Consider the following 15,793-nt stretch of genomic DNA (forward strand, 5'->3'; position numbering starts at 1 on the left):
TATTTGCCATGCATTATCTAGTTGGTACAAAAAAATTAAATAAAATAAAGATTAAGCAGTTTACAAACATGTTCGAGTTTATCGGTTTTGAATCTGAAAACTTGCTTCGAATGTATTATTTAAATAATTTTATTTACCTGTAGCAAAACCTTTTTAATCTTTCGATAACACTAATTTAATTCTTTGCTTATAACTTTTATATTCCTTTCAAAAATCTCAATCAAAAAAGAAAGAAACAAAGATTATATATGTTTATTACTGTCAATCAATGTGAAAATTGAAGATGATAGTTAACAACCAAAAAGAAATGGAAATGCTTGTTGGCTGGCTGGCTGGCTGGCTGGACCTAACTTGCCTTCAATGCAAGGATGGTTCTTAGCATTGTCCATGAACACAAAGTCACATTGTACCCCACCAATTCCTTTAGGTGGGTCACCCAAGAAGCTTCCCTCTCCCCTAATTTTTGTAGACCCCAGCCTCTAAATTGATCATTGAACATGTATTGTAGCCAAATTCAATGCTAGCTAGCTCTTCCTAACCTAACCCACAATTTAATGTCAAAAAATAGCACTATATATGTTCCTAAATTGCAAAAGGGCAATGCACAATACAATAAATGCCTAAGAATAAATATTTTAATAATTTTCATGATTTTGATATTTACAAGCTATAAAATCTTGAGTCTCTTTCTTCTTTTCTTTCTTGTTTTTCCATTTTTTGTATTTATTTAAATAAAACAATAAATTTCATTATCCTACTAATTGAGACATGATTTTTTTCCTTTTCTTTTTTCCTGAATATATTATTTCAAGCTCGAGAAGTTTTTCATAAAAATAAATAAATTAAATAGAGTCCCAATTACTTATTATTAAAATATTTTGACCTTCTATTAGATGATATAAATAAAGTATGCAACATTTAAGGCATGATGTGAAGAGAGAGTTCAAGAGCAAACACAAAACGTTTTGTAATTAAATTCAGTTCCATGAATTGAGACAATGCATTATAAAAACTATAAATGTCACATTAAATAACTTCTTTAGAATTAATCTCTGCCACTACTATATTTATTTTTATTAAATTCTCATTTAATTTGAAAAAATTATACACATTAATGTATGTTTGCCCCTCGAAAAGTGGTTAGATTTTTGGACAGAAAATAAAATTGAAAATTTTATGACCAACTAATATATGATCCACTCAAAATTCTCTATAATTTCTCTTAATAATAACTTAATTTTACTCTCAAATATATTTTCACTATTGTATCTTGATTTATAGAACGAAAATAAAAAAAATTAAGATGAGAGAATAAAATATAAGATTAAAATCTTACAATATTTAAATATGTACGTGTTTAAGTATTAAGCAATATTACTTATATAAAAGTTAATTGTTACATATAAAAAGAAAAAAATATAAAATAAAAGTAGCTTATTCCATGATAGGGTTTGACAAGCAGCGCAGAAAGTTAGCTTAATCGAGTATCCAAACACTTGGCCACAACAAAAGGGAAATAAAAAAAACCAACAAAAGCAAAAGCGGTAAGCGGTATGTGGTATTGAAATGGTGGGGGGAGAAAGAGAGAGAATATATCAAGGAAAACCAATTCTCTGCTCAAATACATTGCATGTGGGTTTCTCTCCGGTGTATTGTCACATACCCAAACCTCTCTCCTCTAGTAATAAAAGGTCCCCTTTTCCCTTTCCACCCATCTTTCATTTCTCTTTCTCCACAGTTTTTTTTCTTCCTCCTCCTTTTCTCTCTCTTTTTTTGCCCTATCTGATAGGGTTTTCATGTCCTGCTAGCTCCAATCTCTCTCATGCATTCGTGCTTTCAAGCTACATACGGTGACGTTTTAGCCTTTTTCCTTGTTGGGTCTCTCTTTTTTGCTCTCTTTGGAGGGTTTTTGGGCGGGGAACAGTGCAGATTTGACCTCCCGGGGTTTTTTGAGCTGTACTCATGTCAAAGCTCTTTTCTTTCAGTGGTAAACTCTTCATCTTTACTCGTTTTTAGCTTTGTTTTTTTTTTTTTTAGCTGTTTTGCATCGGGGCATCTATGATTTGCGTTTATCTTGAGCTTTGCCAATAGATCGGATGTGATAAAGTTAGACCCTTCTTTTTATGTAAATATATTTTAGATTTTTGAGATTGTCTTTGATAACTTCAGGATCATGTATGATTTTAATAGCTTTTGATATTTTCTGTTTTGGTGTTTCAAAAGATGTTTCTTTTGTGTATTCGGTTGATTAGGTAAAGGAGGAGTTTTCAGTCATGGTTGTGAATTAGTTAAATAAGGTTGATCTAGGGGAAGAACTTTAGTTGCCTTTAGGTGATTCTAGTTGTTGGTTTTTGTTACTTTGAAGACTTGGAAGCTGTGAAGTAGTTGTAGTTGTAGATCAGATTATTTTTGTGGCTCTTACGAGTTTTGGGCTTACATGTTGTCCTCTACTGTCTAATATATGGGAGAGCTTGATGTTATAGAGGAGCTTAGATGTTTCCTAGCTGATTTGTTTGTGGTTTTATGCTTCTTTCAACTTGAAAACTATAGAGGTGTTTGGGTTGTAGATCAGGTCTATTCTGAACGGATCAGCGGGGCTTTTCAGGCTCATAAGATTTTCTTTTGGACTTTAGATTGTTTGTTGTGAAATATAAGGTCTGTGGGACTACATATGAGATGGATTTATGAGCTATAGATTCAAAATCTCTTCTGGTTAATGGATCTTATGGGTTTTGCCTTATGGGGCTTTGGCGTGAATCTTTGGAATCTAGAGTTTGATCTTCAAGAAATATTCATAGGTTCCTTGTTATTTTCGTTATGTTTGTTGAACATGATATTAGTAGAGATGGGTGTGGTCAACAATAATACTGAGCAACTGCTATTTAATCAGAAAGCTTTCAAAATTCTTTGTTTTTTCTTATATTATTTTGGTAGACTTCTGTGTTCTCATCACGGTTCTTGGTTCTTGATTCTCAGGAAGTGATGATTTTTGCCCTGGGGGGTCAATGTACCCAAACCCCAAGGAGTCAAACCACTTTTTGTCCCTTGGACATCATGTGGATGTGTATTTTCCTCTTCGCAAGAGGTCCCGCATCAGTGCCCCATTTGTTTTCTCTGGAGAGAGGTTTGAGCAGAAGAAGCCATCAATCGAGGTTCTCCCTGATGAATGCTTATTTGAAATCTTCAGACGGCTGCCTGGAGGCCAAGAGAGGAGTGCCTGTGCCTGTGTTTCCAAGCGCTGGCTTACACTTGTAAGTGACATCCGCAGAGATGAAATCACCACTCAAGCTTTGAATCTCAAGGATGTGAGTACTGATAAGAAGGGTGGAGTTGTTTCTGAGGATGAAGATCAGGATGTTGAGGGTGATGGATACCTCTCTAGGAGCTTGGAAGGGAAGAAAGCAACAGATGTTAGACTGGCTGCTATTGCTGTTGGAACTGCTAGTCGTGGAGGATTGGGCAAGCTGTTCATTCGAGGAAGCAATTCCAGTCGTGGAGTGACAGCTGTTGGTCTCAGGGCCATTTCCCGTGGATGCCCTTCTCTTAGGGTTCTCTCCCTGTGGGGTTTGTCTTCTGTTGGAGATGAAGGTCTGTGTCAGATTGCTGATGGGTGTCACCAGCTAGAGAAGCTTGACCTTTGCCACTGTCCTGCAATTACTGATAAGTCTTTGATAGCTGTTGCAAAGACCTGCCCAAATTTGACTGATCTGACCATAGAGGGTTGTGCAAACATTGGAAATGAAGGTCTCCAAGCTGTAGCATCCTGCTGTTCCAATCTAAAGTCTGTTTCAATCAGAGACTGCCCCCTTGTTGGAGATCAAGGAATTGCAAGCATGTTGTCTTCAGCCTCATATTCCCTCACAAAAGTAAAGCTCCATGCTTTGAAGATTACTGATGTCTCTCTTGCTGTTATTGGACACTATGGCAATGCATTGACTGACCTTTCCCTCATTAGCCTTCCAAATGTGAGTGAGAAGGGCTTCTGGGTAATGGGTAATGGGCATGGGCTACAGAAATTGAAGTCTTTCACAGTTACATCTTGCCGTGGAGCGACAGATTTGGGACTTGAAGCTGTTGGAAAGGGTTGCCCAAATTTGAAGCAGTTCTGCCTCCGCAAATGTGCTTTCTTATCTGATAATGGATTGGTGTCTTTTGCCAAAGCAGCTGGTTCACTAGAGAGCTTGCAACTGGAGGAGTGCCACAGGATCACCCAATATGGGTTTTTTGGTTCCCTTCTTAACTGTGGTGCAAAGTTGAAGGCTATTTCTTTTGTGAAGTGCTTGGGTATTAAGGACCTAAACTTGGGATTGCCTTCCCTATCCCCTTGTGAATCCCTTCGATCACTGTCCATCCGTGACTGCCCTGGTTTTGGTGATTCTAGCTTGGCTGCATTGGGTAAGTTGTGCCCTCAACTGCAGAATGTGGAGTTGAGTGGGCTTCATGGAATAACAGATATTGGGATACTTCCACTACTTGAGAGTTGTGAGGCTGGTTTGGTGAAGGTTAATCTCAGTGGTTGTGTGAATTTGAGTGACAAAGCTGTTTGTGTCATGGCTGATTTGCACGGGTGGACTCTAGAAATGCTGAATCTTGATGGTTGTAAGATCAGTGATGCTAGTGTGGTTGCAATTGCAGAGAGCTGCCAATTGCTCAGTGATCTTGATGTCTCAAAATGTTCCATCACTGATTCTGGAATTGCAGCTCTTGCTCATTCTAATCAGATCAATCTGCAGATTCTTTCTGTGTCTGGTTGCACCATGGTTTCAGACAAAAGCTTGCCTTCTCTTGGAAAATTGGGTCAGACTCTCTTGGGATTAAACTTGCAGCAATGCAAGGCAATCAGCAGCAGTGCAGTTGACCTGCTTGTGGAGCAGCTATGGAGGTGTGATATCCTTTTCTGATCAACAACGCAGGGTTGACCAATCTAGAAGCCTCAGAATAGCCTTTGTGAGTAGCAGCAGTTCGTGTAGTTTTTGGGTCCGTCAATGGGTCTTCTATCTTCCAGTACTCAGTCCCCTTTTCCAGGGAATATGGCCATTCTCCTTTTTTTCGCAGGTTTCCTTTTATCAGAGATCTGTTACTACATTTTGAATCCCAGTAATGGGTGTTGGTTTCTTCATGGCTGAATATCCCTGAGAATACAGTTGCTGAGATCTGGATTTTAGGGCATCTTTTCTGCATCTTTATGGTTTTATGTTTGCTGGGTGCTGGCGCATGGCGTTTTTGCATAGCCTTGTTCATTTCTACTTGGGCTAAGCTCTTTCTTGATATTTGCCTTTCCAGTACCCAATTTGGAGTTTGTCCATTGTTGGTTTTACCGAGTCTTTCACGTTTTTGAACTCAATGTTCTACACGTGATGGTTGGGTCTTCTGTTTTCCTCAAGGGTCGATTGAAGTTCTTAAGAGTCATTATAGTTGTGGTTGCCTTTGGCAGTTCCAGGTGTAGTGCCTAGCTTTCTTGGGCTTTGGCCGTGGCAGCAATTTATTTAGCCTGCCATGACAACTCTTGGGAGTTGTTTTTTCTTTTACCAAGCCCATGTTTTGCTGGTTTCATTTGCTCTGAACTGTACTTTGTAACCTCGCTACAATGTTGTAATGAATTTTATATCTGCCCCTGGAGGTCATGTATGTTTCTATCCCCGTGATTAATAAAAAGTTCTCAACTTTTTGTAAGTAGAAATGATGTGATTTCCATCAGCTGTGGTATGTGATTAAGTTTGAATGATGATTGATAATTTCACTGATCTAATTTCCTGGGGCTGTTTTTGACTGTTAAGGTAGGTAGGAATTATGTTTATAATGTTAATAGTATGTAGCAAAAGGCCATCCTATTCATTGCAGTAGTTTCCTTTTAATGAGAATAAGGGTTGGTCTAACATCCTTTTCTATCTGTACCATCCTATTCATGTTCCATTCTAGCAGGCAAGGACACTTAAAAGAGTTAAAGGAATGTGTTGATCTTGCCAAGGAACTAGGCGGGCTCGAAATTGCCTTGGCAGAGCAATCCAAGATCAATATCGAAATGCCCAAGCTCTGTTTCTTTCTTTCTTTTGCGCATTTTGCCAAGGCTGCTAAGCCCCTAAACCCTTCACTCATACTTGAAAGAATGTAAAGTTGAATACCTGTCTGCCTGTCATCTGATTAAATTTTTCCTTAAGGTAGTGTCACTTCCTGTTACTGTGAGTCTGTAAGGTATTGCTGTTGACAGGACTCATCCTCTTAACAGAGTGATGCATCACCACACTGACCCACAGTCTCTCTAAGTTCTTTCTGACAATTAGGAGGTTTGGTCTTGCTGGATAAATCAATGACTTTGCTGAGTAAGATGACACACTTTCATGTTTTTTTAGTTGTACCTTTGCTTTCAGTAAAGCATTGCTGCAGGCCTTTCAGGTTGCACTATATATCGTTTGTTTCCATTGATTTGTGCCAAAAAAAAAAAAACAATAAAAATTAGGAACAAGGAAAAGACATCTTAGATTTTGGTTTTCGATTAGAATTAATGACATTAGTGTTGAGAACTATGGTTCAGGATTTAGCTCTTGCTAAAGAAAATGAGAGAAGCATAAACCTTGCTATAGCATTCAAGTAGATCAGAGAGCAGAGACTTGCAGAATCAAAATTTAAGCAATGTTTTTGTTTTGTTTAAGTTAGTGGGAGGCTTAAAATGTAGAGTCCACCAAAAGGGTCCTGTCAATAACGCAATAATTACAGCAGTACTGAAGCAAGAAGAAAACTGCAGAGTGAATTTCCTGTTTGACTTCATTTTCCTGTTTTAAACTGGCAGTGTTAGATAAAGTCATTTGGAAACATGTATCTTGTACAAGGCTACACTGAATTGCATTTAATTGACAAGCCAGGAAGTACCTCCACAGAAATGTTGTCTCTTATGCTGGCTGCAACAAACTACCAGACTTCTTTCCATGTTTTCATTCCACCATTTCCAATTGTTTAGGCATCCAGTTATCCAAAATCAAATTCTGTGTCTTCCTTGATAATTGGTTTTCCCCCTTCTCTACTCCATACATTCTCAGCTAACCAGGTAATTGCAGAAGAAACAAGTCAACCTTGATGGCAGCTCCATCATCTTACTATCAAAATAAGCTTAAAATTGCTGCAATTCTCATCTTTTTCGTCGCGTTTCTTCCTTCAAAATCAGGTGATTAACAATTAAAACCAACTCCACTTGAAGGGGATATTTAACAGAAACCGGCTAATGGGGTTTTCCAATGGTTCAGCCATTAACTGTTGAATTCTAGAGAAAAAGAGACTTTGGACAGTTATACGATATGATTATATGTCATGTTAATGGACTCCTTGATTCCTTACTTGTACATTCTGCTTACCCTTGGCAGTTGGGTTGGGTTTTCGTAGCTACAAAACCAGAAGTGTCCATGACAGAGAGAAGCTGCAGGTGGGTTCAAGGCCCCCAGCGTGTCTAAACAAGTGTTCGAGTTGCAGGCCATGCATGGCTACACTGGTTATTCAGCCTCCTCAACGGAAAACATACACAACATCACGCCCTGATGAAGATGACATCTACTATCTCCTCTCCTGGAGATGCAAATGCTGGAATAAGCTTTATCCACTCATCGTTTCAGAAAGATTGGAGCATCTTTATCAGCTTAACTAAGATGCCTTCTAAGCCTCAGGCTTTATATTTGTGTTTGTGTTTCTAAGTTTGATTGTATATGTCTTTGCCGATGTGGTTTTGACAGTTCCCAAACTCAGTTATCTGTTAATCTAATGGATTTAGAGTTCACCTGCTCGTGATTGATTGGACATGTAACATAAATTTCTAATCCAGTCTTTCCAAATTTAGGGTAGCTAGCTAGATTGCAGGCTCCTCAGGCATGTTAATCAAAGTAGATTTTTTACAATAAAAGGGTGTCTAAACATTGATCTTTTCCATTTCCGGACAATCAATCTCAAACTAAAGGCATACTGATTTCTATAAAGTTTTTACAATTTGAACGGTTCTTGTCTTTGGGGAGTTTTTTACGGTGAAAACATAGCATATGAGAGAAACAAATTCGGACCGTGAAAGCTCTTGGGATAAACATCTAGAACACCATGTTGCAAGAAAAGGTAGACCACAGAGCCGCAGACCTGTGGCTTGGAGACCAAGCATCTTTACCTATTTGGCATCTTGCATGGTTTTTCTTTTCTTTTTTTTTTCCTGCATGGTTTTTCTTGTTAAGATAATTATACAAATTACTTACTTAGAATTGTAATACAATGCTGTTACCTAGTTAGATTACAATATTTATTTAAGAATTTGACTTAAATTATAAATAGGATTAGTATGTATATATTCCTCTCTGTTTCCTTAGGCTTTCATCAAACAAGAGAAAAAGAAAAGGTAGCAAAAATGCTTCTAAGATGCTCATCACCGCCAGTCTTCACAACGTGCATTCCTCAGAGCTTGCCTGCGGTTGACTCCTCACGTAGGATCCCATCAAAACCGATTTCCTTGACAGCGTCATCGATGAACACAATCCAAAGAACATGGCCGGAGAGAAAGACGAGGCAAATGGCTATTCCAAGGCAAAAGCTACCTAGCAGTCAGAGAACAACTCTCTGTTATGTCGGTGGCGGTGTTGGTGTCAGGGCTGGAGGAAAAGGGCTAGGAGATTGGGGTCAAGGGGAGCAAATTTTGGACGAGTATTACCAGAATATGATCAAAACTTACTCTGGAGACACCCTTCTTCTGACAAATTACCTTAAATTCTTGATAGAGGTAAGGGAAGAAGTGAGAAACCTCAAGTCTTTTCTGTTGATGTAATGTTGCAAGCTCATGTCGTTTGATATTTCATTAGGTACGGGGTGATTTTCTGAAAGCTGAGGAGTATTGCGAGAGAGCCATTTTGTTGAAACCAGATGACGGGGAAGTTTTATCAATGTATGGAGATTTGATATGGATTAACCATGGAGATAGATCTCGTGCTCTACATTATTCTCATCGAGCTGCTCAGACTTCCCCTGATGACTGGTATAACTTTCTCATCCCTCTTAATTTGCCTAGTACCAAATGACAACTGGCCAGTATTGCTTTCATTATGGAAAATGTTTAACTCTGGGTATCCTTGATGCAGCCATGTCCTTGCAGCTTATGCTCGACTTGAGTGGGCTGCTGGAAAAGAAGAAGAAGACAAGGGGAAGAAAGATGAGCAGAAATTTGAACATCAAACATTGTACTAAAACTTCAACATACACACCCTGGCTGTCACGGTCTTAAAGAAAAAACGTGAATTCTACATCGATTTATTATATTTTTAAATCAAAATGGTTACTATTTTACAAATTGATATAAATCCTGATCAGGATCTTGCTCTTGTAATCAGGTGCTTCTTATTAACCTTGCTTAATTCTGCTGCTTTTTTTTTTGTCAGGTCCGTTTGTGCATATATGGTTTCTCCTCGTGGGAATCATTGTTCTCCAAATTTTTTTTTCTTTGACAACCATGCCGAAACCTTTATCAAAGAGAGAATCTCTCTGCCCTGAGTTCCACGCTTGATGCCCACTTTTCCCCACGTGGTCCACAGTTGCATTTCCTCGTACATGCCTTTCTCTTTCTCAGATACGTATGCTTATGCTCCTATTCCTTTCTTCCATGCCCCTTTCGGCATTCCAGATATTCTGAGCTCTGCTACTAAAAATTTCCAGCTCCTTTCAAGATTGTTTTATACAGCATGAAACCTCTCATGATTTTATCATTCGTTTACAGATACAAAACCCAAACCCCAAATTTTACTTAAACTCGATTATAAGACACCCTAATCTTACTTGAATCAGATCTAGTAATACAAAATATCTGATTACAAAACACCCATTGACAACCATATTATCGCAAAGAAAATAAAAAAATAAGGCTATGGCCAATTCAAATCTTCAGTCATGCTGCATATATGTTGTCACTCATAGTATTACCTGAATGACTGGCGGCTGAGGATCTAATATTTGCAAATAACCTAGGCACTATAGAATAAAACAGAAAACATTTATACACAATGTACCAGACTCGGAACTTCAAAATGGACTTAATTCACAATACCAAGTTGTTTAGCAGGTTCGGACAAACCCGAATCGATCATGGATTATCTAACAGCAGACAACTCCAAAATTTCCCAAAATATATTCAATAAGCCATCCTTAAACAACATAAATTAGGACAACTTGGTAAATGATTTGACATACAGTGCTGCAAACAGGAATGCAGAATCCTAACAACAAGCCCAGCAACCTTTGCAAGCAACACACGAAACAACCAAAGCTGCTGAATATTGGAGGAAGACAACATCATAACCCGTAATGTAGAATTTTTTTTTCATGCCTTGATCATCAAATAATTCAGTCTTAGACGTCCTTATTTAGGCCAAATGAGGTCAAGAGCTTTTGTATATGAACATCCACTTGAAACCATTGCCATGCTTAGCGCTGCAGTGCAATAGGCTCTTGCACCAAGTCCAGCTGTCCTTCCTCTCCAATCACTGGCGCTTGATCCATGTAGGGCTGACTTTCACCTGAATTAGCTGTAGAAACTGCCACCTGCTGCTGGACTGGAGATAATTCTTCACTGGTCACGTCAGATAAGGTAGTATTCTCCTCGTTTGTTGCTTTAGATGAGGCTATCTTACCCTCAGTAGTTGCTTTAGATGCAGTTACCTTTTCCTGATTGGATCCCTTGGATGTCTTTTCTTCATTTGCTGCATTGGACAAACTAGTCCTCTGAGAAGGCAGTTTGGGAAGTGATTTCCGCTGTGGCTTCCTTGCATGGACAGGAGAAATAACTTTGCCAGAGATGCTCTGAGATGCCTTCTCATCCAGACTTAGCCGGCCTGATTGGTGGCCACTATTGCTGTTACCATCAGACTCTGAAGGACTTGAGCCTTTTTTTCGACCAAGCTTTGGAGATTTAGCTCTTGTTGGTGGTATCTGCATCCAGGCAATAGAAAAAGATCAATGCTGCAAACAGAGAGAAATTCAAAGCTGCCACATAGCAGACTGAGATATAGAAATGGACCAATGAACTTTGATTATGTTTAACAACATGCATATTGTCATTAGAATTGTATATACTAGATTCATACTATAACATAATGCATGCATCCACATGCTGAACAAAGGAAAAATCAAATTGGCTGTGACATCAGGAATGAGCCAAGGCAACTTAAAGCAGTTCAATTCAATGTTATCCATTCAAGAGGTTGATTCAAAGTGGATAAACCTAGGCCCAAAAAAAACAAAGAAGAAACTCCCTTGATGAAGTTGGATTTCCCACCAATATAAATGTGTCAACAACTGAAAACATCACGCCTAAACGGGGATATTTTAATATAAAACACATTTGACTACAATATTTTAGATAAAGCAGCTTTGACATCAATTGGTACTGTTTAAGAGGCATCCACAGAATGACTAGTACAAGGCAGCCCCAAGAGAAGATGAGGCAGCTGATGTGACTTAGTCTAACAGGGACCAGCCAAGTTCAGCACAGAATCAAACACCCACAGAAAATATAGGGAAAAGCATCTAAATTCGCATCTTATGGCATAATACAATGGGTCTGAAAGACTACAGAAAATTTATCCCTTGAACCTCATGTCAGCAATAAATCAGTTTTACAGTCTCCAGTTCATTCAGAAAGGCTTTCTTAATAATTGCAACATAGATTTAATTGTTAGCTAGTTGTATGTAAGTTAATTTTATCAGCTTTTTGCAGAAAAGAAAATGGCTCTGGTAGGATGATGAGCAGAGAGATGTGCAAATGCCTGATTAAAAAATGAGTACAAGTGGAAAAGGTGGCAAACCGTAAAACATAACCTTGGCACCTACATGTTTGGCATTTCACTCCACCCCTCCCCCACCCCAAAGAAGAAAAAAAGAGAGAGAGAACACGAATAAGGATGCCATTGGAGTTAATATTGAATTACAGTGATGAATTTGCCTATGCAAGTTTCTACATCAGAAAGAAGGCTCACCTAGCTTTCTACACACCAGCACATTCAAACGATTCTTAAAATTTCTCACCTCCCAAACCAAATAGCCACTGGGTTATAGAGTTATAGTATAATCATTCTTCATATGTCTGACATGTTTCACATTATTCATAGAAGCTTGATGATATCCATGATAAAAAATTACAAACTAACCTTCTTTAACTCCACCTTAGGAGGTGGAGGTTCCTGATAGAAGCTTGGCATTGGAGTTGCTTTAAAGTTCAAACTCTTCCTCAACATCTTAATCTCAGCTTCTTGAGTTTCCTGGCATAAAATTGAAATATTGTTATGATAAGAAACAAACAATTCTGGGACCATAGGCCACTACATTCACCAAATAACACCTTGGACTTTGCTTGCAAATTGCTCTTTTCTACTTCCCTTGCCTGAATCTTTTCCTCAAGTTTTGTGTAGAACTGCAAAACACAATGGTAAGCACTTATAAGGGAAATATAAATACTGCAAGGAAACACAACCTAAAATGTTGAGAATGTGATATAAAGCACTAACCTCTCTCCTTTTCTCAGCCCGTTCATCACACTTAAAACTGAAACCATAATTTGGAAGAGCACCAACCCTACGAGGTTTGGCATCAGCTGCTGTGGGGCTTCCATGAAGCAATTAAGGACAGACATATATATGTCATTTATAAACTTATAGACAAGAGTGCCAAAGATACACCCAGAAAGAAAGTGATAACAAAAAGTTCAAACTAAAAAGGATACGAGGACTCTGTGTCTCCTTCAGCTGTGTTAACAGGTCCTTTCTTCAGAGACTTCAGCTTTGGTTTTTCCCTGAAATGCACAATAGAACAGTTCAGATATCACTGGAGAAAAAAATCTGTCATCACCTGGCACAGATATCCTAATTTCAGGGGAAAATAAACAGATGATAGGTGGCCACTAAGAGCTTCCTCTCTCAGTTTGTAAACAAAAAACAATAACAAGGGCAGAGGGCTGCATGAGAAAAAGTAGAGAAAAGAAATTCAAACATAAGCACAAGCAGTACGCACGTAGTGCCTTCAGAGAAGGCCACATCAGGCTTTTCGGATTGCTGCCAGAAACAGAGAGAAGAAAAGAAATGATCAGAAAGAAAGAAAACAGTAATCAAAACCCAGACAAGATTAACAACAGAATAATGCACATAACAAAGAAATCAGTAGGAACATAAACTCTAACCTTCGATGCATTGGCTTGTCTTTCATTAAATGATCTACTCTTAAGAGGCTGTTTCAGACGTGAATTTGTAGCAACAGAACCACCATTTGAAGTTGTCAACATCTCCCCTGCACTTTTTCCATCTTTACTTTTCTTCACTAAAGTTGAAGAAACATTTTTGGGACCAGAGGGCTTCTCATTCTTGGTCTTGCCTTGAACCTTCTGAGGTTTGGATTGCTTCGCATTATCTTTCACTTCCCCTTCCTATAAAAGACAGACACAATGGTAAGTATGAAATCAGACTAATATTAATTAATAAAAGCGCTCAAACAGAATGTAAGACCTACTACCTTAGAATCAATCAAGCCATTGCTTTCCACGAAGTCATTCGATCCTTCTCTAGCTTCCCCAGTTGTTCCATTATCATCCATTCCATTCTGCACATAACTCTTGCTGGTTTTCTCAACATTCCCATTCACACTATCTGAAATACCACTATCGTCCCCAGACACTCGAAGTTGTGGATAAACACCATTTTGATGGGCAATCTCAAGCCCACCAGCAGACAAGAGATTATCCGAATCCATCACACACTGAAACAGACATAAAAACAAACACTTTCACTAATTAAATATTCCTCAAACCCTCACACCAATAACAAATTATACTACTATTTTACAGATTTTCATTGTTCTATTTCTATCCACGTTGATCAATTTCAAGTTCAAAACGACAAACAAGAGATCAAATTTGGATTTTTAAAAACATTGAACGCATTTATAATATTGTTTGTTGCTATCAAATTTAAGAAAAAATGAGTGAAAAAAAAACACTAAATTAGATCTTACATTTGCAGATAAACAGTAACCGAAAATCCAATTCAAAACATCAGCCGTTGCTTTTACAATTTAAAAAAAAAAAAAAAAGAGGAAACCAATCAGTGAAAATCCGAGTAAAAAAGACGCTTCCAGTAGGGTAAAGCTCCAATGAGTACAGAGATCTTCAACAGAACGTCACTAAAACAGCCAAACAACTAACACATTTCACTTCAAATTGATCTACTCTTACACCAAAAAAAAAACATGCAAATTTTTCCCTCAGTCTTTCTCAGGAGCCAAACAATCGAGAACTAGAAAAAAGACATAAAATAAAAGAAGAAAAGGAAAAAGGAAAAACAAAGGTTCTACTTATTTTTCCTTCTTACCTCGTGAAGCCTGCGACAAATCAATACTCCATGAAGCCAAGAAGATTAATGAGAGAAATTAGCGAAGAAAATGGGAAAAGATCTGAGAAGAAAGAGAGTAAGTTAAACAGTGAAGATTAGAGGATCTAGGGCCCTAAACAGGAAGATCTTCGAAAAAAAAAAAAGAAATTGAAATAAAATAATTGAAATTTGAAATTTCGTTTTTTTTATTTAGATTTTTGTTTTTTTTTTGTTTGAAAGTTGTATCGGTTCTATTTTTGAAGGTGGAAAGGTCTTTTATACGAGCGGCTTTCAAATCCATTTCCAGTTCACTCTCTTTCAAAGAAAATGACGGATTCCCCAAATACGGTTACCAATTACGGATTTATTTTATTTTTTTTATTTTTTGGACTAATTTTTATACGGTTAAGTAACTGCTATCCCCATTGCCACTCTCCCACTATTTTACTTACACTTAATCGTAATTTTAATTTTTTTCTTACCATATCTTATGATTACTTTCTTCCCTTATTAGCATTTTGTAAATATTTTTTTAAATTAGCATCTATATTGATTATTTTTTTTTACAAAAAATATTAAACGAAGTCAAATTATAAAAATATCTGAACAAATAAATGAGACATTTTGTAAATATTTTTTTTCTTAATTAGTGTTGCATTAATAATTTATAGTTTTACAATAAAATTAGATATTTTGTAATTTTATAACATACAATTAACTTTAATTTCTCATGAAAATAAAAGTTATGGCATGATACTAATTGAAAAAATATATATATTTCTAAACATGTTGATTATAAGAAAAATTATAAAATATTATGTAAAAAAGCTAAAATTGCGAAAAGTGTTAGGTGAAATTTATGCAAAAGAAAAAAGAGTTTTTTGTCTTATTGCTTGTCAATGAGTACTTGGGTTTTTGAAAAATTAAAATTGGGTCAACAGATTTTTGTAAAATTCGGAATGACGCTTTAATTTAAGGTCCAGTTTTACAATTGTGTCCTAAATAAAATTTTACAATTTTACGCGATGTTTTTTTTGTAATTTTCTATTCTCTGAACAAATAAAAATACTATAAAAGGAAAAGAAAATCCAGCAATAATGCAATTGATTTCGAAGTGGATATCTTCATTTTGAATCATTCTTTTAATATTTTTCTTTCAGTATTAAATTCAACTGTTTAGGGTGACAATAAAAGCAGCATGTGCAATTAGATTACTGAATTAAATTTGGTTTTAGTTTTGAATTAAATCAAAGGCTGAATTAATCTAAGCTTGGATTAGATCTAAAGAGAATTAATTAATAATTAATCAGGTTTAATTATTTTAATCTATTTCTTGTCGGATTAACTAACTGACACCATGTTTTTCTCGGACATCCAAACCAAGGTTAATCCTAGCATGTTAATTATCTTTTCAAAAATTAAGACATGAAATG

The 15,793-nt window shown here is 37.0% G+C and overlaps 3 protein-coding genes across 3 annotated transcripts; 2 read left to right on the forward strand and 1 right to left on the reverse strand.

The window, feature by feature from the left end:
* Positions 1–1,817: 1,817 nt before the first annotated feature.
* EBF1 (EIN3-binding F box protein 1) lies at positions 1,818–5,680 on the forward strand. The gene is made up of 2 exons (XM_021420571.2): positions 1,818–1,987; positions 2,977–5,680. The coding sequence occupies exons 1-2, from the start codon at positions 1,963–1,965 to the stop codon at positions 4,899–4,901; spliced, it is 1,950 nt and encodes a 649-aa protein (XP_021276246.1). The 5' UTR covers positions 1,818–1,962; the 3' UTR covers positions 4,902–5,680.
* Positions 5,681–8,247: 2,567 nt separating this feature from the next.
* On the forward strand, positions 8,248–9,561 carry LOC110411184 (uncharacterized). The gene is made up of 3 exons (XM_021421227.1): positions 8,248–8,740; positions 8,820–8,992; positions 9,096–9,561. Exons 1-3 carry the CDS (start codon positions 8,306–8,308, stop codon positions 9,199–9,201), a joined length of 714 nt encoding a protein of 237 aa, XP_021276902.1. The 5' UTR covers positions 8,248–8,305; the 3' UTR covers positions 9,202–9,561.
* A 1,017-nt stretch (positions 9,562–10,578) lies between these two features.
* Positions 10,579–14,614, reverse strand: LOC110411182 (protein WVD2-like 5). The gene is given in 10 exon segments (XM_021421226.2): positions 10,579–10,777; positions 10,780–10,935; positions 12,153–12,263; positions 12,344–12,415; positions 12,510–12,606; positions 12,725–12,793; positions 13,012–13,052; positions 13,178–13,420; positions 13,507–13,749; positions 14,361–14,614. Coding segments are annotated over 9 exon segments (1,083 nt in total). The 5' UTR covers positions 13,744–13,749; positions 14,361–14,614; the 3' UTR covers positions 10,579–10,720.
* Between the last annotated feature and the right edge of the window lie 1,179 nt (positions 14,615–15,793).

The sequence above is a fragment of the Theobroma umbraticum genome, unplaced genomic scaffold, assembly GCF_002168275.2.
Source record: "Theobroma umbraticum cultivar Fairchild unplaced genomic scaffold, ASM216827v3 scaffold_56.0, whole genome shotgun sequence".
Lineage (NCBI taxonomy): Eukaryota > Viridiplantae > Streptophyta > Magnoliopsida > Malvales > Malvaceae > Theobroma > Theobroma umbraticum.

Bases quoted from the DNA above. Each gene is read 5' to 3' on its own strand.
- EBF1 (XM_021420571.2), top strand. From the start codon at position 1,963: ATGTCAAAGCTCTTTTCTTTCAGTG. The intron at 1,988-2,976 runs GTAAACTCTTCA...CTTGATTCTCAG, and splicing joins AAAGCTCTTTTCTTTCAGTG to GAAGTGATGATTTTTGCCCT.
- LOC110411184 (XM_021421227.1), top strand. From the start codon at position 8,306: ATGTATATATTCCTCTCTGTTTCCTTAGGCTTTCATCAAACAAGAGAA. The intron at 8,741-8,819 runs GTAAGGGAAGAA...ATATTTCATTAG, and splicing joins ACCTTAAATTCTTGATAGAG to GTACGGGGTGATTTTCTGAA. The intron at 8,993-9,095 runs GTATAACTTTCT...TCCTTGATGCAG, and splicing joins CAGACTTCCCCTGATGACTG to CCATGTCCTTGCAGCTTATG.